The sequence below is a fragment of the Passer montanus genome, unplaced genomic scaffold, assembly GCF_014805655.1.
Source record: "Passer montanus isolate IOZ18808 unplaced genomic scaffold, ASM1480565v1 scaffold202, whole genome shotgun sequence".
NCBI lineage: Eukaryota > Metazoa > Chordata > Aves > Passeriformes > Passeridae > Passer > Passer montanus.
In genome coordinates this window covers 603,540-625,218 of record NW_024366615.1, presented here as the reverse complement: position 1 = coordinate 625,218, position 21,679 = coordinate 603,540, and the positions used below count along the sequence as shown (strand labels likewise).

The window sequence follows — 21,679 nt, the reverse complement described above, 5'->3', positions numbered from 1 at the left end:
AAAAACACACTTGATAAAACAACCTCTACGTTTCCAGTCACGTGACAAGACAGTTTTTGTACTGTAGTGATCTTTGAGCAGCAGCTGCTTTGGACACCCCCTGATGTGCTCTCAGGCTCTTGCCCTGCACCACTTGGGCTCAATTTTCTCTTGTTTACTGAGGTGCAAGTGAAGTTTTTGTGTTGGCTGAACTCCATGGGGGACAGGAATAGGTGGATGGATCTAAAAATGGATTTTTTCAAATAGCAGTTGGTAAATGTGGTTATTAGGGCACAAATGGAAGGCCAGGTTGGGATTTTGCCTTTCTGTGGGTGCAGAGGGTCCTGGGGTCAGGGCTGGCTGTGCCTCTGGCACCTCCACCCCAAAGCTGCTGGGCACAGCTGCTGCCTTGGCTGGGGACTGGGACAGTCCCTGTGTCCAGCTCTCCCTGGAATGCCCAAACAGCCACTGCAGCAGCAAAACCCACAGAGCCCCTGTGAAAGGGAGGAGAGCCAGACCAGAAATCAGCTCCAGTTTGTCCTCAGAACATTCTGTGACAGGACAAGGGCAGAAGGTGAATCCCTGGGTGGTAACTGAGAGTGCCTGGGAGCTTTGCTTCCTCAGCAGTCAGTGGAGACTTGAGGTGTCCATACAGTCCTGCATGGTTTTTAACAATATTGTTGGTATTTGACTGCAACTCTCTATAAACATTATTTATCTCTAATTGTCACTTCATTATAAAAAGCTTAAAACATGGAAGAAAAAAAACCCAGAAGAGCTAAGTTGCTTTTACTTTAACTCTGATTTCTCAAAAGAAACCATTAACCTGTGATTTTTAAACCAGATCATGTGTCTCTTGGAAAAAAAATGAAGTATTTTTGAGAAGTAGGTTTATTTTAACCAGCACCTGATGTCCAGTTAAATGAAAGGTGCTGAGTGAAGAACTTAGAAACTCAGACATTTTAAGTACCTGGCAGCTTTGAAAAACAAGTTATCTTTTTAATTTCAGACCAACCCTCATGGCTTCTTGGGGCAAAGTAAATCAGGAATGTCCTGTTTAGGGTAGAGAACATCCTCTCCATTGATTTTTTTTTTTTTTTTTTTTTTAGTGTATTCCTGACAATATTTCTTTCTGGGAAAAAAAAATTATGTGTGGGAGCAGATGGAAATGAGCTTTAGTGGGAGGGTGAGGGCTGGGAAATGTTCTGGGGTAGAAAGGGTGCTTGGGCGTCCCTGACACATTCATCTACCTTGGTGTGTGACATCCCTCTCAGGGGTAATTTACCTTCTGCTTTGTAATTAGTGCTGACCAATTGCACTGGTTGGACTTCTGCCCTTTGCTGGGCCAGTTTTACCAGGAAACTGGGAATGATGTGCCTGCAGCCAGTGCCAAGGCCAGGCCTGGCTGTGCAGGGAGCACTGCTAGAAATGAACTGCAGGGGAAATGATGGGAAAGTTCAATTTCCAGTGAGAACAGAGGGCAGGAGCTGCTGACCCAGGAATGCCAAGAGCAGCTCAGGGGATAATCCTGGAGCCAGCTGAGCTGTTGGAATGCCAGGTTCAGGCTCCTGCTGTCAGCAGCCAGGGCTGGCCCTGTGTGCCCAGCTGGCACAGCCTCCTGCCCAGCTCTCCCTGAACACATTTTGCTGCACAGTTTCCCACCCTGGTGGATCAAAGCTGTGACCATCACTGATCCACAGGTGCTGATTACAAACCTTTCTGCTCTTGGCCTTTGTTTCTTAACACATTTTTAAGTATTATTTTTTATGCTTTTATATTGCTACAGATAATAACCAAACCAGTTACACACCTGACTTCCATTGCAACCAAACTGTTCTAAAATAAACCCCACATCTCCATTTGTATTTACAAACACTGCTCAGTGCTTTACAAGGAGCTGGGTCAGTGACAGCTCCTGTCCATGCTGTTGGTAACTCAGCAGCCACTGCAGTGCACACTGAAGTCTTGGTTTAAATTCCAAGTGAAAACAGTTGACTTGGCAGAATTAACTTCTGGTTCCAGATTTCACAACCCAACTGCCTTTGCCACACGAACAGAAATCACATTTTGAACAAAGCCCGAATTCAGTAACAATTCAGAGCTGTGCATGAATCCCTCAGCCCTCCTGGGGCACAGGGCAATGGAGGCTGAGCTGCTGCAGGGCCTGGGCAGGCCTGGCCAGGGTCTGGGAGAGCTCCCATTGTGCTGAGCTCCCAAGTTCAGGAATGAGTGCAGCTGCATGTGCTGTCCAGCAGGAGCCTCTGCTGCCTCTGAGCACTGGAGTTAGGGTGAAACTGGGCTGGGAGCTCCACTGGCAGCACCTGGGGAGCCAGGCCTGCCCAGAGAACCCAGCAAGCTTGCTCTGAACTCAGCTACGAGCTGAGGTACAATGTACCAGCTCCTTTTTAAGGAGAAAACCCTACACTGATCATTATTCCCAGTGGGTTTTGTAGTAATACATTTAGCTGACTTAGTGGAGAAAAATACCCAAAAGTACCCAAACTCTAATTAGCAACAGTTTTTACCAGCTTAAGCTTTCACTGGACCTGTATTTACACTACCACTCAGCTCACAAGACAGCAAATGTTAGGCCAGAGAGGGAGAAAACCCTCCTGGGATTAAGGGATTTTTTTCCATGCAGCCAATTTTTTTTTTTCTTTTAAATATATTTGAGTCTTCTTTTGTTGCTGCCATATAAAAACTATCTGAAAACTTTACCAGGACTGCACAAGCAACCACCGGGGCACATTTTGTTCTACCTGTGCTGCAGAGATAAAAGCATGGCTGAAGCCAGCTGCCCTGGGGGCTCAGAGGGGCTGGCTGTGCTCCCTGGCAGCAGCGGGCTCCTCCTCAGCCCCCGAGAGGTGCATGAAGAGCTCCCCCAGCTCCGTCACCTCGGCGTCGGCGCCGGGCGCGCTCCTGCTCTCCCTGTCCTCGATGAAGTCCCACAGGCGCACGGAGTTGAAGAACTGCAACAGAGAGAGAGCAGCCTGAGCCCCCCAGGCAGCACCCTGCCCTGGGCAGGCAGCTCCCCTTCAAACCAGCCCCAAAGCTGCTCTGAGCTCTGGTACAGCCAGGCTCTCGTGTCCCGGATCAGGCACTGAGGGGACACAGCTGCGGCACAGCCAGCACCGCTTGCTGAGCTTTCACCCTTTTCAGCTGCCCTTATGCCAGCACAGGAGAGGAGCTGTGAGCACTGTGGGTGAAAGCTTTAAGGGCAGAATTCCCCTGAGGAAAGGTCTGGACTGGTGGAAAAAGCAGAATTCCCCTGAGGAAAGGTTTGGACTGGTGGAAAAAACAAAGCAATGCTATTTTGTAGTTGAAGGTGTAGACACTTTCTGTCTCCAAGAACAACCCCTTGCCCAAGGAACAGTGGGAGCGGCTTTTCCCACTGGTCCTGCGTGGCAGGAAGGGCTGGCAGCACACGGTGGGCCTGCAGGGAGGGGGCAGCAGGGCAGCAGGGCTCTCCTTACCCGCACGGTGCCCTCGGAGCTGAGCTGCTTCCGCGGCTTCTCGGGCTCCGCTCGCGTCCCGTCGGGGTAGGCGTGGAGGTACAGACACTTCCCTCCAAAGGGACACGTTCCTTTGCCTTGCTCAAAGTACTTGCAGGGCTTTTTCCTGAGTTATTACAAGAGAGGGGGTTACTGCCTTCAGCTGGAAGGGAAGGAGGTGCACTTCAGTCCCCACAGCACAGCCAGAGCTTGGGCCTCATTCCTGAGCTGAGGGCAGTGACACTCTTCCATTTTCCTTCCCTGCTTGCTCTCCTCAGCCACCAACAACCTTCCAGGCAGATATGGCCGAGGGATCCACACAAAGCCAGTTCTGGCAAGGGAGCTGAAACAGCTCCAACATTTCTGAGTACAGAAATGTTGGAGCTGAGGGGCTGAACTACAACTACACAGCCACAGAGTGAAGCAGAAGTGTGAGCAGAGGTGAGGAGCTCTCTGCAGGGGTCTGTAATTACATTAAGTTTAAAAATAAAGGCTCAGCAATTGACTCTTGGAGCAGCTGAAGAACAACGTGAGGAGTGTGGGTGGCTGCTGAACTTACCCCACTCCCTGCTTAAATGCTTCAATCAGCTCATTTTTCTTCTCCTGCTCTTCCACCCAGTACACGCTGGGGATGACAAACTCGGAGATCACGCGGCACTCGGGGCAGGACCTGGAGGAAAACACAGACAGAGATGCTCTGGAACCTCCCCACACTGAAACCCTCCAGAGCTGCCACAGCAGTGAGCATCCTCCCCAGAGAAAGGGGATCTCTGCCACCTCAGGCAGCAGCCACCTCCTCCCACGCCAGCACAGCACTTTGTGTGCATTTGCTGGCAGTTCCAGTTGGAATAACCAGTTCAGGGCACCCAGGGCTTGTGTTTGTTTCTGGACTTGAGCAAAAGTCTGCACATTCCTCCCACATGCACAAACAAACTGTGTTCTGGGAGTGCTGCAGGAAGCCAAAAACACAGATTAAGATGGCTCAGCCTTTTGAAATGCAAGGAGCTGATGGTCACTTCAATGACATGTGGAATAAAAGTTGTGCAGAAAAGTCTGTTTTGGTAGAAGACTGAAAATATTTCCCACCTTTTCTTCAGCATGTTTGTAACTTGAGAGATGCTCAAAGAAGGAAACTTCCCTAATTGGATGTTTTAAATTCTCTCTGGGGGGGAACAGGTTTGGAACACATTTTTTTGTGGAGCTAGAAGATAAAGGCATTTACTGAGACAGATAAAAGTGTGGTTAGTGGGACAAAGACCTGGAGTGAACTATAATTTAGGAAGAAATTCCATAACTAAGCACATACACAGGAAAAAGTGGGAGTTCTTACTGAAGCCCCCTCACTGGAGTGGGCACTGCAGTGCTAACAGCTGCTCCATCAGCCCATGCCACAGGTAGATGGTAATCCTAAGGGTTCTGTGCCTGCTGGTCAGCACTGGGAACACCAGGACACTGCCACATGAGAGCACTTCAATCTCAGTTCTGAGAGCCCAGGAAATGATGCATTTCCACAAGGGACAGAGCTCTGCCAGCTCCCAGCTGCTCCAGAGTCCACTGTGCCCACTGCCCACGCAACCAGAGAGGGCTGAGTGGCCAGAATTCCTATACAGGTGGCCAGAGTTCCTGTGCAGGGCTGTGGGATTGAGGGAACTGCACCAAAGGACCCCCAGTGCACCGTGCTGTGCTGAGCCCTGCTGCCAGCTGCAGCCCCCCCGGGCAGGGGCAGCACTCACTTGATGATGGGGTTCTCAAACTGCTTGGCACACCTCCACTGGCGGATGCAGGACAGGCAGTAGGTGTGGGTGCAGTTGGACAGGATCCCAAACCTCCTCTCCGAGGCCGAGGGCTTCTCATACACCACCTCCATGCAGATGCTGCACACCTTGTCCTGGCTGGCCTGGATGGCAAAGGCCCTCTCCATGTCGTGCTCGAAGGTCGCCATGCACATCTGCCAGGGGAGGGGGCACTGAGGGTGCCAGCCTGGCACACCCCGTGCCCCCGGGTGGAGCTACTGCAGGGAAACCTGGAGCACCCACTGGGGCACCGCTTAAAGAACATTACATTCACTCATGGATTTCAGCCTTCAGTGCTCTCCCAGCTGTCAGACAGAAAGATGCCAGGGTGCTCCTTTCAGCCCTTTCTGCATCTCTGTCACAGAACAGGTATTGAATTGTTTGGTGCTTCACACACCCCCAAAACCACCTCACTGAATAGGTGCCACACTCAAGGTGTTCCTCTGATTACAATTAAGGCCACATTCATTGACCAGATGCTAACTTTTACCCAGGTAAGGAATTAGTCTCTTACTCCAGGCTTTCCTCCAGCACCTCTCACTGGAGCAGTGACAATCCACAGCCCATTCCCACTGCCACAGCACTGCAGGGCGAGCTGGTGCCTCAGACAGAGACCTCCCAAAGGCATTGTCCTGGCAGACCCTCAGGGTGCTGTGGGAGAAGGCTGCAGGCCAGTGAATGAGGATGAAATGGCACAAACCATTTCAAACCACGAGCTGCAGCCAGTTCAGCTCTGCCCTAGCACGGCTCTCCAGACCAGCAGCACAAGAGGAGCTCTGTGGCAGAAGCTCCAGAGCAGACAGCCCCAGCCTGGCCCCCAGGTGCCCTTTACCATCTCGTGGGCCTTCCTCTGCTCCGGGTCGAAGGGGTGCAGCACCTGGAGGCCGCAGATCTCGCAGAGCTGCCCGTGCAGGTAGAGGCAGCGCTCCCCGAAGTGGCAGGCGCCGGCGGCGGCGTAGGGACAGAGCTGCGGCGCGGCGGGACAGCCCGCGGGCCCCGCCTCCTCCAGCCCGCTGCAGATGGCCTCCAGGTACGAGAGCGGCTTGGCCTCCTCGCTGTCCCCGGGCTCGCCGCAGCACGGCACGGCCCCGGCGCCGGGCCGCGCCTGCTCCTCGCTGGAGCCGCACAGGTCTGCGGGGACAGCGCGGGCACTGCGCTCAGCCTCCGGCCGCCCAGGCCTGCGGCTCCTTGCCCGCGGTCTCCGCTCTAAGCCCCTCCTGCTGTGAACCGCAGGGATTTCCCCAGGCTGCTACTGCGGAGCTCAGTGGCAGCGTCTGTCCAGGTGCTCCGGGCTCACAAACAGACGGACCTTAGAGTCCACCCAGTGCCACCCCTGCCATGGACAAGGACACCTCCCACTGCCTCAGGGGGCTCCAACCTGGCTTGGAACTGGTCAGTGGACAGGAAAACCTGGGACACGTTGGAACTTCCACTAAGAGCTCCGGGACCAGCAGGTCTGACCCAGCCCAGGGCCCCGAGTGCCACTTCCAGCTGTCCTGGACACCTCCAGGGATCCGGGCTGCCTTCCAACGCCTGACCACCCCCCCCATGAAAACATTCTTCCCGATGTCCAGCCCCAACCTCCCCCGGCTTGAGGGACCACACAGTTCCCTCTGTCCTGCTGTCTGTCTGGGAACAGAGCACTCCCACCCCCAGGGAGCAGCCGCTGCTCGGGACAGCAGGGAGATTCTGCAGGAAGGAGGCTCCGGGAGAGCTCAGGCTGGCCTTGAAACCCCGATATCACAGGGACAGCACCTCCCTCCCTCCCTCCCTGCCCGCCCGGCCGAGCACAGCAGCCCCCCACTCACTCCTGTCACGCAGCACCAGCGTCCTCTTCTCCCTCCTGCTGCGCGGGGCGGCGGGGCCGGGCTCGGGCGGCGCCCGGGGGCTGCTCCGGGCCGGCGGGGGGCGGCGGGGCCGCGGCTGCGCCCGCCGGAGGCAGCCGCACGTGGTCGTACCTGCGGCGGGGACGGCGGCGTCACGGCCCGGCACCGGCACGGAACACACCGCGGGAAAGGGGGACACTGCTGGGAAACCGGGGGGGACACCGTGCCCAGCAGAGCAGGGCAGGCCGGGCAGGGCAGGGGCTGCTCCATGGGCACACAGCATTCCCAGGGGAACACTCCCACCCGTGCCTGGGCTGGCCTGTGCCCGGGTGCCCGCTGAGGCAGGAGCAGCACACCCACGCCCAGCAGCAGCTGATGCCCAGGGCTGAGCCAGCCTGGCACAGGGGTCAGGCCCGGAGCTGCCAGGGCGGCCGGCACTCCACGGACCATTTCCTTGCCCCGGGCCGCGCTCACCTGCAGCGGGAGCCGTAGGCACACTGCCCCTTCTGGTAGTACTTGCAGATGGTGGAGGACTTGCTGGTGGCCAGGTCATGGGAGAACAGGCACTTGCTGCCCTCCCGGCACACGCCCTGCAAGAAGTACCTGCGGAGAGACGCGGCCCCGGCGGGCTCGGCTCTGCTCGTCCGCACGGCCCCGAGGGGGCCGAGCCGAGCCCGCTGCGTGCCGGGCAGCCCGGGGAGCAGCCAGGGCTGGGGACACCAGGGGACAAGGGGGCACGCACGGCCTGCAGCTCGGCACGGGGGGGGCGGGAAGGGCTGAGGGCTGCGAGGGCTCCGGGCCCGGCCGCGCGAGAGCGGAACGAGGCGCTGCGAGGGCGCGGGCCGGGCCGGGGGCGCTGGGGCCGGGCTGAGGGCACTGAGGGAGCCGAGCCGAGCCGAGCCGAGCCGGGCCGAGCCGAGCCGGGCCGCGCTCACCTGCACGTCACCTGCTTGGTGCTCATGGTGCCGCCGCGCTGCCGCGCCCGCCCTGCTCCTCACGCCGCGCACGGAGGTTCGCCGGCGCGTGCCGCCGCGCTGCCCCGCGTGCGGCGGGGACCTGCGCGCCGCCGGGCTGGCCGCCGCGCCCGTCCGCCTGCACTGCCCCTTCCGGCACGGCCACGGGCAGCCCCGCGCCTTCCTCATCAGGCCCACGCGCGGCACCTTCCTGGAGTAACCGCCAGGGGGCGCTGCGGGAGCGGGGCGGGCGTGAGGGGAAAGGGAACGGGAATGGGAACGGAATGGAATGGGAATGGGAACGGAATGGGAACGGGGAAAGGACAGGGGGATGGAACGGGAACGGGGCGGGAACGGGAATTGGGCGGGCACTGAGAGGGAGATGGGAAGGGAAAGGGGCGGGCACTGAGGGAACGGGGAATCAATAGGAGGGGAATGGGAGGGAATAGGGATGGGAAAGGGGCGGGCACTGCGAGGGAATGGGGAGGGAAAAGGGCAGGACAATGGGGAATGGGAGGGAAAAGGGCAGGAGAGTGGGGAATGGGAGGGAAAAGGAGGGAAATGGGGGCGGGAAAGGCGCCGGCACTGGGAGGGAATGGGTGGGGAAAGGGGAAGGGAGTGGGCAGGTAAAGGGAAAAGGGGAAAAAGGGGGAAGGAAAGGGGAAGGAAATGAAATGGGAATGCAAAGAGGGAAGGACGGGGGAAGGGAAAGGAGAAGGAAATGAAATGAATTGGGAAGACCAGGGCAGGGCAGGGCAGGGCAGGGCAGGGCAGGGAAGGGCAGGGCAGGGCAGGGAAGGGGCTCACAGCTGCCCATGCCGCCAAGGGAAGGGAAGGGAAGGGAAGGGGCTCACAGCTGCCCATCCCGCCGGGCTGTCCCGGTCATTCCCGTGCTCCTCCCGCAGCGGCTATGACGGGCACTCTGACCTGCACGTGGGCATCACGGATTCCCGGGGTAGGAGCACCCGCGGGCCCTGCCCTCTCCCGCTGCCCCGGGCATTCCAGCTCGGAACATCCCGAACTGGGGTCACCGGGCATGATCCCAGCTTGCGGCAGGGCTCCAGAGCACATCCATTCCCTGAATGCATTGAACAGGCATTGAATGGAATCAACAGGTGCCTTCCACCCCTGGAGTGAAAGGCTAGCTTGCTTTACAGGAATTACAGTTTGAGTTTAACACAGTTTTGGCTAATTTTAGAAACACCCCCAATTAAAAAAAAATTTAAAAGGCACATGAAAAATCCTATCGGGCTCTACCTAGATTGGCCCACCCTGCGAAACATCATTTCAGATGTGTATTTCATACAAAGCCAGTCTCCTCTGGGGGTTACAAATGAAGCCTGATTGTCCTGCAGTTGCTCTGATTACTAAAGGAGCCAAACCCTTTTTGAATGGACACTGTGAGAAGGAGACCAGGTTTTGCTGGGAGCCAGGCCTGCATTTCCTACCCAGCTGGTGGGATTTGGGTCAAGGGCCCCAGAGGGCTGTGTGTGTGTGTGTGTGTGCCTGCAGGTGTGGTGTACAGCTACGACCAGGAGGGCGTGCACAGGGACGGCAGCGGCTGGCAGCAGTGCATCTGTGTCCCCCTGCTGCAGCCAGACATGTGGGAGCTCCTGCAGCAGTGGGACACGCTCCTGGAGGAGTTCTCCCGGGAGGAGGCCTGGCTCCCTCACAGGTGTGTGCGTGTGCTTGGGATGGGGTTTGGGCTCCTTCAGAGCCCGTTGTCCTTCGGGACGCCATTCCTTCCCTCACAGGTGTGTGCGTGTGCTTGGGATGGGGTTTGGGCTCCTCAGAGCCCGCTGTCCTTCAGGACGCCATTCCCGGATCACCCTCAGCCTGGCCTGGCTGCACAGAGTGCTCTGAACTTGAAGTAAAACTCAGCTGCTGGAATAGAAAAGCTCTAAAGCAAGAGGTGGCTTTAGGGAGTTTTGCATTGAAGCCCCAGTTCAGTGAAACTGCGTGCTGAATATCAAAGTCCAGGCACAATCCCATAGTTATTTTTTTAGTATTAGTGTTATTTAGTTATTTAGTTTTAGGTGTGTTTGCATTTAAAGGCTGAGCACAGCAATGGGATTCTTCTCCCAATTGTTGTTTTTGATGTAAGTGGTGAGAAATGGAAAGCCCCACTGCTGGGACTGTCCCTCAGGGAGAGCAGCTGTAACACACAGCCTGCCTGGCTGCCACTGGGTGAATGCAGCCATGAAAGAAAAAATCAAAAAGCATTTCTCAGCAATTCTCTATGTGCTGACTATAAAATTTCAGGGATCAAACATTACCCCCTAAAAAAAGGAGATGGAAAATTTGATTTAGAGCAGAATTTTTATATGTTTATGGAGCTGGCAAAACCAACAGAACTTGTGTCACTTTTACAGTTCCCAGCAACATTAAAAGTGCCTTGACATCAAACAGTCAGTGGCAGAAAGTCAGAGATGTGTGCAGCCCTTCTCCTGGCCTTCCCTGGTTTCCATCTGCCACCTCCTGACACAGTGACCTTTTTCACAGCCACACCAGTGGCCACTGAACTGAAAACAACTTCAGTTAAAATCCCCTGCTTATTTTTCAGTGGGCAGGAACTGCACTGAACTAATCCTGTAACTCCTTTGGGTTCAGGCCAAGCCTGATCAGTTTTTCTTGAGAGCTTTTCACTTGCTGAAGGGTGGTAGAGAAATCACTGCTAGGGTTTGAAATGAGCTCCCACTCACCCCTGGTGGCACACAATTAACTCTGGGGCTGCAGGAAAGAGCTGCTGACAATAGCTGGAAGAGCAAAGGTTAACAAGGTAAAAGCCAAAGGAGTACAGAAAATAAGAACTCATTTTTGTCAGACCTTGCAGCGCTCTCATTTATACACTCAGAGCTCAGGCTGGCAGGGAGCACGTGTGAGGAATATATGGAACCACTGGGAGGGAGGGGGAGTAACTGGAGAGCATTCCTGGAGTGAACACTCCCCAGGAGTGGGGTGATGGCAGTGCCCTGCTCAGGGGGGTTTGCTGATGGCAGTGCCCGGGCTGGCTGAGGGGCTGTGGTGCTGGCAGTGCCCGGGCTGGCTGAGGGGCTGTGGTGCTGGCAGTGCCTGGCCTGGCTGAGGGGCTGTGGTGCTGGCAGTGCCCAGGCTGGCTGAGGGGCTGTGGTGCTGGCAGTGCCCGGCTGGCAGAGGGGCTGTTTCCCCAGGTACGAGGAGCAGCAGCACAACTGCTACACCTTTGCCCTGGCCTTCATCAACCGCGTGCGGCAGGGCCGGGGCGGGGCCGCGCTGAGCAAAGCCGAGTTCACCGAGCGCTTCCTGCTGGCCCGCGCCAGGGACGCCTCCCGCTACCTCGGCCTGCAGCAGCAGCTGGCTCACAGCGAGGTCTGCGTCGTGCCCGTGGCTGAGCAGGAGCAGAAGCAGGAGCAGGAGAGCGGGGCTGGAAAGCACAGCCTGCTGCTGGAGTAGCGATGGGAGAGGAGGGCCTGGGGCTCCACCTCAGGGGTTCAGGTTTAATGTGGTTAAACACCATTAACTTCACCCTGCAGCTCAGGGAGGAGCAGGGTACTGAGCTTGTGCATTTCAGGGAAGTTACATGGGAACTGTTCCTGGGGAAAAATGCTTTGTGATTTAACATTCACTGTCTGCTCTGCTCTGCAAAGACACTTCACACCAGAAATCAGAACTGCTGTGGAATTCAGGGCTTTACAAATGAACTGTGGGAACTTCAGCTGTAGCAAATCAAAATGGCCTTTTCTGTCACATTTGTTCACTGATGGTGAATAAAGGGAACATGTATTTGTGTGCTGCTAAATCCCATCCCTGTCTGACTGCTAATTTCCTTTTCTTTAATTACTAATAAATGTACCAACAAATAAATCCAGCCTCTTTACCCGTCAGATTTCTTTTTCCATTCTGAACTGCAGGGTAAAGGAAAGCCAGGGTGGAATTCAGATACCTGAATGTGAAGCTGCAAATCCCAAGGGAAGAAACACTTCTCACCCAGACGGGGACAGGTGCCCAGGCCCCAGGATAGATTTGAACTCTGGGAAGAGTTCCTCAGTTCTGAGCTGTGATTGTAGAAGTTCCAGAGTCCCAACTGCACCAACCAAACCTCTCCCCATATCAAATCTGGATTCACCAACACTCTGCAGTCAGCTTTGTGCTGCCATATCAGAAATCCTGTTCCTAATGGCTGCAGTGTAGCCACCACTCAAACATGCACCTTTTTCTCTTTTATATTTTGAATTGGGACGCATCTTTTCATCTGTTCAGTTACATTTTTCAGTAAAACATTCTCTCCAGTAAACATGATACACCTCATTTTAAACAGCATTTATACACACCAAGTGAGTATGTTGGTGGAAAATGTTCTGGGCCAACAGTTCATCACAAGATCAGGTAAAAAACAAGAAGAAGTGGTTTCTAAAAAGTGAGGTTTTCCTGTGCAGTCAGTTAAAATTCATCCTGCTCGCTGCGCTCACGGGAGGAAACCCAGCGAGACACGATCAGCTCCTGAAATAAAACCCAGCAATTATTAAAGAAAAAACCCCAAAAGCTACAGAAAATCAGTGAGGGATGGGGACTGGCTCTGTAAAACTGATGTGTATTATGTGGCCACTGAGATATTTCAGTAGCTGTTTGCTCCTGAAGAGAGCTGAACTCTCACACACTTTTCCCCTTGTATTTCTGACCTTACCGTAGCCCTGCCATCTCCACAGGGGTTTTTAGGAATCCCTAAATGCTTACATGCACTGTACCAGCAACATTCACATTCAGATAGGAGATGTGAAGTTTACAGAGATCCTGCAAAGCATTGGGGCATGAAGGAGCTTAATTTTATTGCCGCCATGTGTGCAAAACCCAAATCAAGGCAAAGAAGAAGGCAGAGTTCTCCCAAGGAGCTGTAAAAAAGCAGGAAGCACTCACCTGAACCTTGATTCTCTTCATGCACTCTGGGGTTGACATCTCCTCTGCAGTCATGTCAGAAGGTCTGATCAAGTAGCACAGCATGAGCTCCTGTGGGCAGCCAGGAAACACAGGAATTTCAGTGGGTTATGGAAGCACTGTGGAGCTCACACAGAAAATCCCATGGAAATTCCAGTCTCACTGCTTAAAGGAAAATCCTGAGAGATGGAAAGGGCTTTAAAAACAGAAGTGGCAATCAGGAAACAAGGGTCCCTCAGGTCTTGCTGTTCCTCACACAACTTTTAACATTCCTACAAGAGGCAGAACTTTCATAATTATTATTTAACAATAATTCTTCCAGGATTCACCTGGATATTGACAAAGGAAACTTCTCTCCCACTGGCAGATCAGCAGGAGGATTCTCTTCCCAGCCTCACTCCAAGTCCCTGCCCTTTGGAGCCAAACTTTATCATCCCAAAGCTGGTTTTACCCCAGAGCTTGTACCTTGGAAGCATTTACATTTGTTCTGTTCAGCCCAGACAGGGACATCCAGCTGAGGGGTCTGCGAAGGGAACCTTCAAAATTATCATCCACCAACTCAGCAATGACAGAGTAACTGCAAAACACAGCAGGCAGGACAAGTCACAGAAAGGAAACTGGCATTTTTCTGAAGACAACTCAAGAACTAGGGGCTAAAGACTGGCATTAAACAATCTGCCAGCTTGCAAGCTGTGAAATTGAGTCTTTTTCTATAAGGAAAAAAGGAGAAATACTGAAGTTCTGGATGTGCCCAGTGGTGCCTTCCCTCCCCACCCTTCTGATGTTTGTAGCATTCTCTTTGTCAAAGCCAAGCTGACATTTATAACCAATTTATTATCTAGGAGTTCAACCTGACTAGCCAACAAATAAAGACAATTATCATCCCTTAAAAGTTCTCCAAAATTATATAAATTACCCAGACCACATAATTTTCTAAGTCAATATTACAAAATCCAATTATTTTCCTGAAGTCCATCATCATCTGAGTACGAAATCCACTGCAGCTTGTGATTCTGAATGCCTGTTATTTATATTCAAAGAAATGGTGTTATTTAGCTCCTCTGCTGAAAGGATTTCCACATTCCTGGTGTGAACACAACGTATTTTGAGTGATGAAAATGTGCTGAACTAGTGAAGATGCTAAATTGGTGTGAGTGAAATTTAACTGAAAGAAATGAGGCAGAAAGAGGAGTGTCAAACCTGGCATGGTAGAATGGGGGCCCTTTCCGATACAGCACTGAAACGAAAGAGAAACACCTCAGTCGGATCAGAGTTTCACTGGGTCTAACACCAGGGCCCATCAATATTGTCAAATGCTCTGTCAATTTGAATTACACGAGACAAAACTTCAACTCTTCTGAATTCTGCTCAGAGTTAGGTTGTCCCAGCAAGTGGAGAGAGGGAAGAGCAGCAGAGTGACTCAGGGCAGGGCAGTGGCAGGTCAAAGGCATGCAGAAGAACCAGAGGAATTAGCAGGTGTTGTAGGAAAGAGTTTGGGATGGAATTTTTTGGCAGGGATGATGAATTCAGCCAGAGGTACACACTGACCTGAAGGACTTGCTCAGCACAGCCCCAGACCGTGTCATCACTTCAGCAGCATGAAAACCCCTGCTGGGCTGCACACATCCAAACCCTCCTGACTGCCCTTCTCCTGCACTAACAGCATTCCTGCACTGCTCACGTCGACACGAGCTAAACGGAGCTCTTGAGCTCCTTAGCAAGGACACCACTAATTACTTCTGTAATATTAAACCCCAGCCAATAATACAAAAAAGCCAAGTCCATTCTCTAGCTCACCCAAAAAGCCCACACAAAGAAAAGAGTCCTAGCAGTGAGTTCAGCAGAAGTCCAGCTTCTCTTAAATGGGATGAATGAGGTGCACCAAAATCAATGTGAATTGGGGTCTGGACTCAAACCTGTTATTCTAGAGACTGCCATATTAACACTGCAGCAGATGTGTTCAGTAGAGGACAGAGAAAGTTGGGAAGGGAATTTCAGTGCAGTCCTGTAGGAATTATGAACCTCATGAAGCAAATCAGACCTTCCAAGTTATCTCTTCACCTCATGGATATAGGATGTTCCTTTCCACTCACATCCCAACTTCACTGCCAACCCCAAATATTGGAGCTCTTGAGCTCCTTAGCAAGGACACCACTAATTACTTCTGTAATATTAAACCCCAGCCAATAATACAAAAAAGCCAAGTCCATTCTCTAGCTCACCCAAAAAGCCCACACAAAGAAAAGAGTCCTAGCAGTGAGTTCAGCAGAAGTCCAGCTTCTCTTAAATGGGATGAATGAGGTGCACCAAAATCAATGTGAATTGGGGTCTGGACTCAAACCTGTTATTCTAGAGACTGCCATATTAACACTGCAGCAGATGTGTTCAGTAGAGGACAGAGAAAGTGGGAAGGGAATTTCAGTGCAGTCCTGTAGGAATTATGAACCTCATGAAGCAAATCAGACCTTCCAAGTTATCTCTTCACCTCGTGGATATGGGATGCTCTTTTCCACTCATCCCAACTTCACTGCCAACCCCAAATGTCCTTTGCCAACTGCAAGCAGCAAAGGCTGCTCCAGCCCTGCAGCTCCTCAATGACTTCCCCTCTGGAGTTCTGCCTTGCCTGGAGGAGGGGTGAGCAGGAAATTATCCCGTTTTTGGGGAGGTACTCACAGAGATCTGTGCCATACTTCAGCCCCACCTTGGGCACCCAGCCCTTGCCCCTGAAGTAGTGGTAGGCCATGTAGGTGGTTTTGAAATCAGGCTTCACCTCACTGAACACTTCCCACAGCTTCACGATGCTCAGGGGCTCCTGCAAACCACACAGCAAGGTCACTGCACTGAGATGAACCAGCCATGCTCTGCTGCACAGCACCACAAATGCCAAATACCACAGAATGACAAATACCAAATAGCACAGCAGCCAAACACCACAGGCTGCTGCACAGAGCAGGAACTGCAGGCAGCAGAACAGAACCCCTGAATTCAAGGCAGGAACCTGCTGCTCCACTTAGTGGCTCTTTTAGGCAGTTCACAATCAGTCCCACAACACCCCTGTTAAAGGAAAGGCTGATAAATCTTCAACTAAAAGCACAGGTTTGAATTATTGTGGCATTACATTAATAATAGCTTGGTAGAATTAATGTTTAAAACTCCAAGGAGTTTTGCCATCTCAGGTCATATTATTTCTCCTATATTTCCTGCCTAAGTTACAACAAAAATCCTTTCTCTGCAGACAGACAATGCTTAATTATAGTTGTCTTGGTAAACTTAAAGCTTTCAGACCTTATTTCCTAAACAGAAATACCATGACTTGTAAGAAGATCTTCCCAATTCCTCTGTTGGTATTTGGTATTTCCTCCTCCAGAATTAACAGCACAAATCACTGCCATACAGGTGAAGATTCAGACCAAATCATATCCAGAGAAAAAGCATCCCCAGAATTCCAAAATGAGTCCAATCTCTTACCTCACCATAATAAATACTTAAACATCCCAGAGCATACACCAAGAAAAAAGCCTGAAAAAAGAAACAGAGGCAGTTTAACTGAGAGCTACATTCCTCCTGTAGTTTATACACAGAGTCTTCCAAGAACAAAGGCTTCATTATTTAATTTTTTACAATGTCATCCCTGCTGAAGGCATGGCGTTAGTATAATGAGAAGCAGCAGAACTGAAACAGGATTCATATAAAAGTTGCATTCCTGTATGTCTATATTTAAGTCCTGTCACTGCTCTCTGTGTCAGTGGGATTACTCACCTAAAGCAAACAGGATGGACCCTATTTTTTAACCAGCTCATGTAATTATCACAGCATATTACAGCTAAGTTTAATGACTAAGACAATCCAGCTGCTTAGGAGACACAGGACCCTGTACTTTAGAAACATTTTTATAAGTGCAGTGTAACATAGATTAAGGTTTACTTTTCACATGAAAGGCAAACTGACTTGCACTGTGCTTGACACATACCTCTTCCAAGCTGAGTTGTAAGTACTCAAAAATCCTAAATGGGTTTTTTCTGCATACTAATACTTCCTTCTTGACAAGCTACAAGAAAAATTGACTCTTATTAAAATGTTGAACTGGAAAAAATACTGAATTCTGAAAGTAGCTTTGTCTAAAAGATTAGATCTTTTTTTCTTACATTCTCTTGTGCATGAGTGGAGTCATCTTCAGGACAGGAGCTGCCTTCTTCCTCCTCTTGCACCAGCACATATTCTGGAGCACATTCCCTTGAGTCCATCCCCTCCCAAGGCCTCTGCTCAGGGCTCTGCTTCCCCTCGCAGCCCCAGAGCCCAGGAGGGTCGCTGTGGCAGGACCCTTCAGCCATTTCCCTGGGATACTCCTGCTCCTGGTCCCTGGAGCCACTCCCACGATCCAGGGCTGCATCTCCTCCCTCCTTGGAGCGTCCCCTCTGACCCTCAGGGCTTTGGGCTCCTTCCCTGCCAGCAGATTTCCCGCACAGTTCTGCATTTCCTGGGCCCCCTGTGCTGCAGCTGGCCCCAGTCGGTGCAGCCCCATCCCCTCCGCGGAAGGGCAGCCCCAGGGGTTGGGTGTAACTCTCCAGGATTTTGGTGATGGAGCAGCTGTCGAGGCCCTGCTCCTGCAGGACACTTTGAGCCCACTGCACACGGCGCTGGTACCTGGGGACACAGAAAGGAGGAATTCCAGGGACTGCATCCTTTCATTAACACTTTAATCCCCAGAGGGTTCAGCACACTTCACAAACACCCCCAGCAGCTGCTGGGCACAAACGTGATCGATGCACTGGGGCTCCAGCTGTTTAGGGAGCCTCATGAACACCAGGATTCTGCTGCCTCCTGTCCTGGGCCTTTGTTTGGCCTTTCCCTTTCCCTTTCCCTGGCAGCAAACAGCATTGCTGAGCCCTGCCAGCTGCTGGGCAGGTTCAAGGAGCAGCAGCTTCACCAGGCACAAAAACCCTTCTCCCAGGAAAGCCTTCAGCCTGAATTCCCCATGATTTTGGAATTGGAATTGCAGGATTGAAACATGGAGCAAGAGCCCTCCCACTTCAGCTTTCACACAGCCAAGGACCGAGAGCAGGAGCTGCAAAACTCTGCTTTAACTGCCCTGGAAACAGCAATGGCACAGCAGAAACACCAGTGGAAAATTCCCCAGCAGAAACCACCTTTTGGAACCAACCCCTCAGTTACATCCCTGAGGAATGACCACAATCCCATCACTGAGATATTTACAACTTTCAGCTACTATTTCTAATAGTTTTCAATCATGACAGAGTTTTTAGTGCCTTTTCAGTTCCTTCTCTTGGAAAAGGACACCAATTAATTATTAATAACATTAATAAGTCAGTTGAAACATGACTCTTCACTCTGTGAAGGTGAAAATCTTGTAGAGCATTTTTTACTTCCCTGAACAAAATCCTCAGGCAGCAATTTCAGCCCAGGTAACGAGGACATTAAATGCAAATTCCATGTGTCAACACAAATACAAGTCCCCCTGCAGGCTCCTGATAAAGCTGGATAATTCAGGCCTGTGCTTTTTGTTATGTAAAAGACACTCCTCTCTGTCCTGTTATTTAATTACCATTTCATTGGCACTTGCAGGTCTCTTTAAATAGCCTGCCCCAGAAACTTCTTTTCCTGCTCCTCACCTGAAGAATGTTTATTATGCTTGTAATTGTTATTAATTAATTACCTGTTCTATGCATGCACTCAGCCTTGGCTTCTATTCAGCAATCAACACCTACAAGCCCACATGAAAAACCACCCTGAGTATCACCCCTGCCCTATTTCTACTTCTAAAGTGATTTATAAATGAAATAATGAAAAAGGAAATAGAAGCAAGTCACCCTCATTATCTATACAGCCAATAACGTGAAACCCAGTGTGACAAATATAAACAGAACAATCTGTTTCCTAAAAATACCAAGAAAGAAAAGCAAATTCACTTACTTTTGAGATGTAATTATGGGCATGTTTGTCTTAACACCTGTGCAAAGAAAAATCGTACATTGTTTCATCAATGTAAAGATGGCTTTGTGTGATTTTGGTCACCGGGGTGATCTGCAGCCTGGGAATTGTCCCCATTTTCAGTCCCCAAAGCCATTTTGGCCCCACTTTTCAAGCAGGGACACAGCAGAACCAGGAAAGGTACAAATGTAACAGCCTGCACAAAGAACTAAATACACTTTTTTTTCTCCAGACAATTATGGAGGGACAGGATAAATCCAGTGATGGCCTCTGGGACTTCACTGTCATGGGAAAGGTGAGTAAAAAACGAGTTTTTACATAAACAGCCAAGAGCAGACTGAAAACTTCACCAATCCTTCCCCAATAATTTCAGGGACACCAAAATCTGCAGGTTAAACCCAAGGAAAATTAGGAAAAAGAAACCCCAGGATGACCCCTTTAATTCAGTCTTCCCAAGCAACAACTCAGTGGAGGTTTGGGAGAAGGCACTAAGGAATCATCCACATGGATTTCACATTCCTGGATTTTTCCTAGGCAGGAGAGATGTGGAGAGACAGACATCCTTCACCTGATCCAATCCAGCAGATTATTCTTCTGCATGCACTTTATAAAAATATACCTTCAGTAGGTGAGGAAAGGTGAGAAGAGCTACCAGAGCAGTGCCCCATTTACCTCTCCACTTGACTGCCAGCAGAGGATCTGAAATGCTGAACACTGGCCGGCTCCTGGACAGGATCCCTTTTCCAAAATAGCCCTGCAAAGGACAGCAAAAACCCAAATTATCTCATGGCATAACAATTAACTTCTCTCTCAGTTCTAAAATGTGGAATGGTGGGACCAGCTGGGACAAACAGCTGAGCTCCTGCAGCATTTCAGCCCTGCCTAAAGCTTGTTCAGCTGCTGGTTCAGTATCAAACACCTGATCTAACCAAGTGTTTAAATCCCATTTAACCTGGAGAGTGCTGGGTCTTTCCCCTGAATTCTAAACATTTGTCAGCCAAAACCTCCCAGCAAAAGTTTGAAAACAACACCTGAAACCAAAGAGATACCACTGCATTAGAATGGTACTCAGACACAAAAAACTGAACACAGCTTGTTTCACACAGCAGTAAATCACTCTGAAGTTAAAAGAATTATACAAGCACTTATAAAACATTAATATTTCAACCCCCTGAGCTTTAAAAACAAGAAAATGCTTTGAAAAGTTGCACGAAATGTTGAAAGGAGACATAAACATGAAGGCTTTTGCAGCTGTTTCTTAGCTCACAATGTCACTTCATTCCAAAATTCATTTGCTTGGATAAGAAAGACTTTTCCCATTTGATGCAGAATATGATTTTTTTTGGTACTGATTTTAGGAGAGAAGGGAAATACAGAGAATCACAGGAGGCTGAAGGGGCAGGAAAGATAAAGGCAGCAGATTTGAACCAGCATAATGTTTCACTTGTATTTAAAACACTACAAATGTTGTGCAAACAGGGTGCAGCACCTTGTTGTAGAGCTGTTCAATGTCCTTGGGGTCCCTCACAATCACATTGTTGTTAATGATCTCGGCCTGGCAGAGTCTGAAATCCTTCCCCCCCACGTCCACAGGAAAGGGAGCCTCGTAGGACTCCAAAACTCTTCTTTTCCTTCTTGGGGGGTGAAAAACTGCTTCTGCCATGTCTTAATTTGTCCTCCTAAGAAGTGGAAAGAAAAGATTTAACACTTAGGAATTAAGGTTCACCCATTTTTTTGTATTTCAGCAGGACGCCTCCCACAGCAGCAAATTCTCCGCGGATCCTGCAGGGCAGCACAGGCTTAATTCTGCAGCTCTGTCCCCAAACAAACACAGGCAGGGATGTGCTGGAGATCCCCGATCTGCCTCTGGGGCATCCCCTGCACAGCGCACAGGCTGCCCCGGATCCCTCAGGACTATCCCGGGATCCCCTCAGGGCTGACCCGGGATCCCCTTAGGGCTACACCGGGATCCCCTCAGGACTGCCCCGGGATCCCCTCAGGGCTGCCCCGGATCCCTCAGGGCTGTCCCGGATCCCCTCAGGGCTGCCCCGGATCCCCTCAGGGCTGACCCGGGATCCCTCAGGGCTGGCCCGGGATCCCTCAGGGCTGCCGCGGGAGCCCCGCCGGGACGGCCGGGTGCTGCAAGACCCGCATCTGAACCGGGGCGATCCCGGTGGGTTCAGGGGCAGTGTCCGCTCCCGGTGGGTCTGAGGGGCAGTGTCCGCTCCCGGTGGGTCTGAGGGGCAGTGTCCGCTCCCGGTGGGTCTGAGGGGCAGTGTCCGCTCCCGGGGTGTCCCGGTGGGTCTGAGGGGCAGAGTCCGCTCCCGGTGGGTCGGGACACACCGAGCCGGGCCGTTCCCGCCGCCCGCGCGCGCCACGCACCGTCACTGACACCGTCACCGCCGCGCCGCCACCGCGCCTGCGCACTGAGCCCGCGCGGGAACGGCCACGCCCCGAGCCCGCCCCGGCCCCGCCCCGCTCCATTCCCGGTCCCGCTCCATTCCCGGTCCCGCTCCGTTCCCGGTCCCGCTCCGTTCCCGGTTCCGCTCCATTCTCGCCCGAGGGTTCGGTCCCGCTTCGTCCCAAGCGCAGAGGGAGATCCGGTCCGTGCCGGGGAGTCCCGGTGCTGCTTCACCCCCGTCCCCCCGCCACTCCCCCGCTCCAGGGCAGGTTTCGGTCCCGCTCCATCCCCGCCGTGCGGGCCCGGTCTCGCTCGGGTGTCCCGCCCCGGCAGAGGTGGGGCCGCGCTGTCCCGGCCCCGGGCGAGGGATGCTCCC

General features: G+C 52.1%; 3 protein-coding genes across 4 annotated transcripts; 1 reads left to right on the top strand and 2 right to left on the bottom strand.

The window, feature by feature from the left end:
- Positions 1 to 1,064: 1,064 nt before the first annotated feature.
- MKRN2 (makorin ring finger protein 2) lies at positions 1,065 to 8,120 on the bottom strand. The gene is given in 9 exon segments (XM_039708467.1): positions 1,065 to 2,948; positions 3,453 to 3,597; positions 4,030 to 4,140; positions 5,204 to 5,418; positions 6,096 to 6,394; positions 7,072 to 7,148; positions 7,150 to 7,221; positions 7,564 to 7,692; positions 8,025 to 8,120. Coding segments are annotated over 9 exon segments (1,236 nt in total). The 5' UTR covers positions 8,051 to 8,120; the 3' UTR covers positions 1,065 to 2,786.
- Positions 8,062 to 11,889, top strand: MKRN2OS (MKRN2 opposite strand; the record flags this gene model as incomplete). Its single annotated transcript, XM_039708474.1, has 4 exons — positions 8,062 to 8,258; positions 8,948 to 8,997; positions 9,555 to 9,717; positions 11,213 to 11,889. Coding segments are annotated over 4 exons (672 nt in total), but the record flags the coding sequence as incomplete, so codon positions are not given.
- A 339-nt stretch (positions 11,890 to 12,228) lies between these two features.
- On the bottom strand, positions 12,229 to 21,340 carry TSEN2 (tRNA splicing endonuclease subunit 2). Of its 2 annotated transcripts, XM_039708465.1 has the most exons (12): positions 21,285 to 21,340; positions 20,392 to 20,581; positions 19,575 to 19,656; positions 18,885 to 18,921; positions 17,099 to 17,597; positions 16,924 to 17,001; positions 16,422 to 16,472; positions 15,627 to 15,765; positions 14,154 to 14,190; positions 13,419 to 13,530; positions 12,936 to 13,025; positions 12,229 to 12,521 (listed from the first exon to the last, which is right to left on the bottom strand). In XM_039708465.1, exons 2-12 carry the CDS (start codon positions 20,563 to 20,565, stop codon positions 12,462 to 12,464), a joined length of 1,359 nt encoding a protein of 452 aa, XP_039564399.1. In that variant the 5' UTR covers positions 20,566 to 20,581; positions 21,285 to 21,340; the 3' UTR covers positions 12,229 to 12,461. The 2 variants fall into 2 exon arrangements, with proteins under 2 accessions (XP_039564399.1, XP_039564400.1); XM_039708466.1 differs by lacking the exon at positions 21,285 to 21,340 and having other exon boundaries at positions 20,392 to 20,832.
- Positions 21,341 to 21,679: the final 339 nt, after the last annotated feature.

Coding starts and splice junctions, on each gene's coding strand:
- TSEN2 (XM_039708465.1), bottom strand. CDS start 20,565: ATGGCAGAAGCAGTTTTTCACCCCCCAAGAAGGAAAAGAAGAGTTTTG. Junction 17,598..18,884: donor CCCATAATTACATCTCAAAA/GTAAGTGAATTT, acceptor CTGTGTCCCCAG/GTACCAGCGCCGTGTGCAGT. Junction 16,473..16,923: donor TACAACTCAGCTTGGAAGAG/GTATGTGTCAAG, acceptor TTCTTTTTTCAG/GCTTTTTTCTTGGTGTATGC.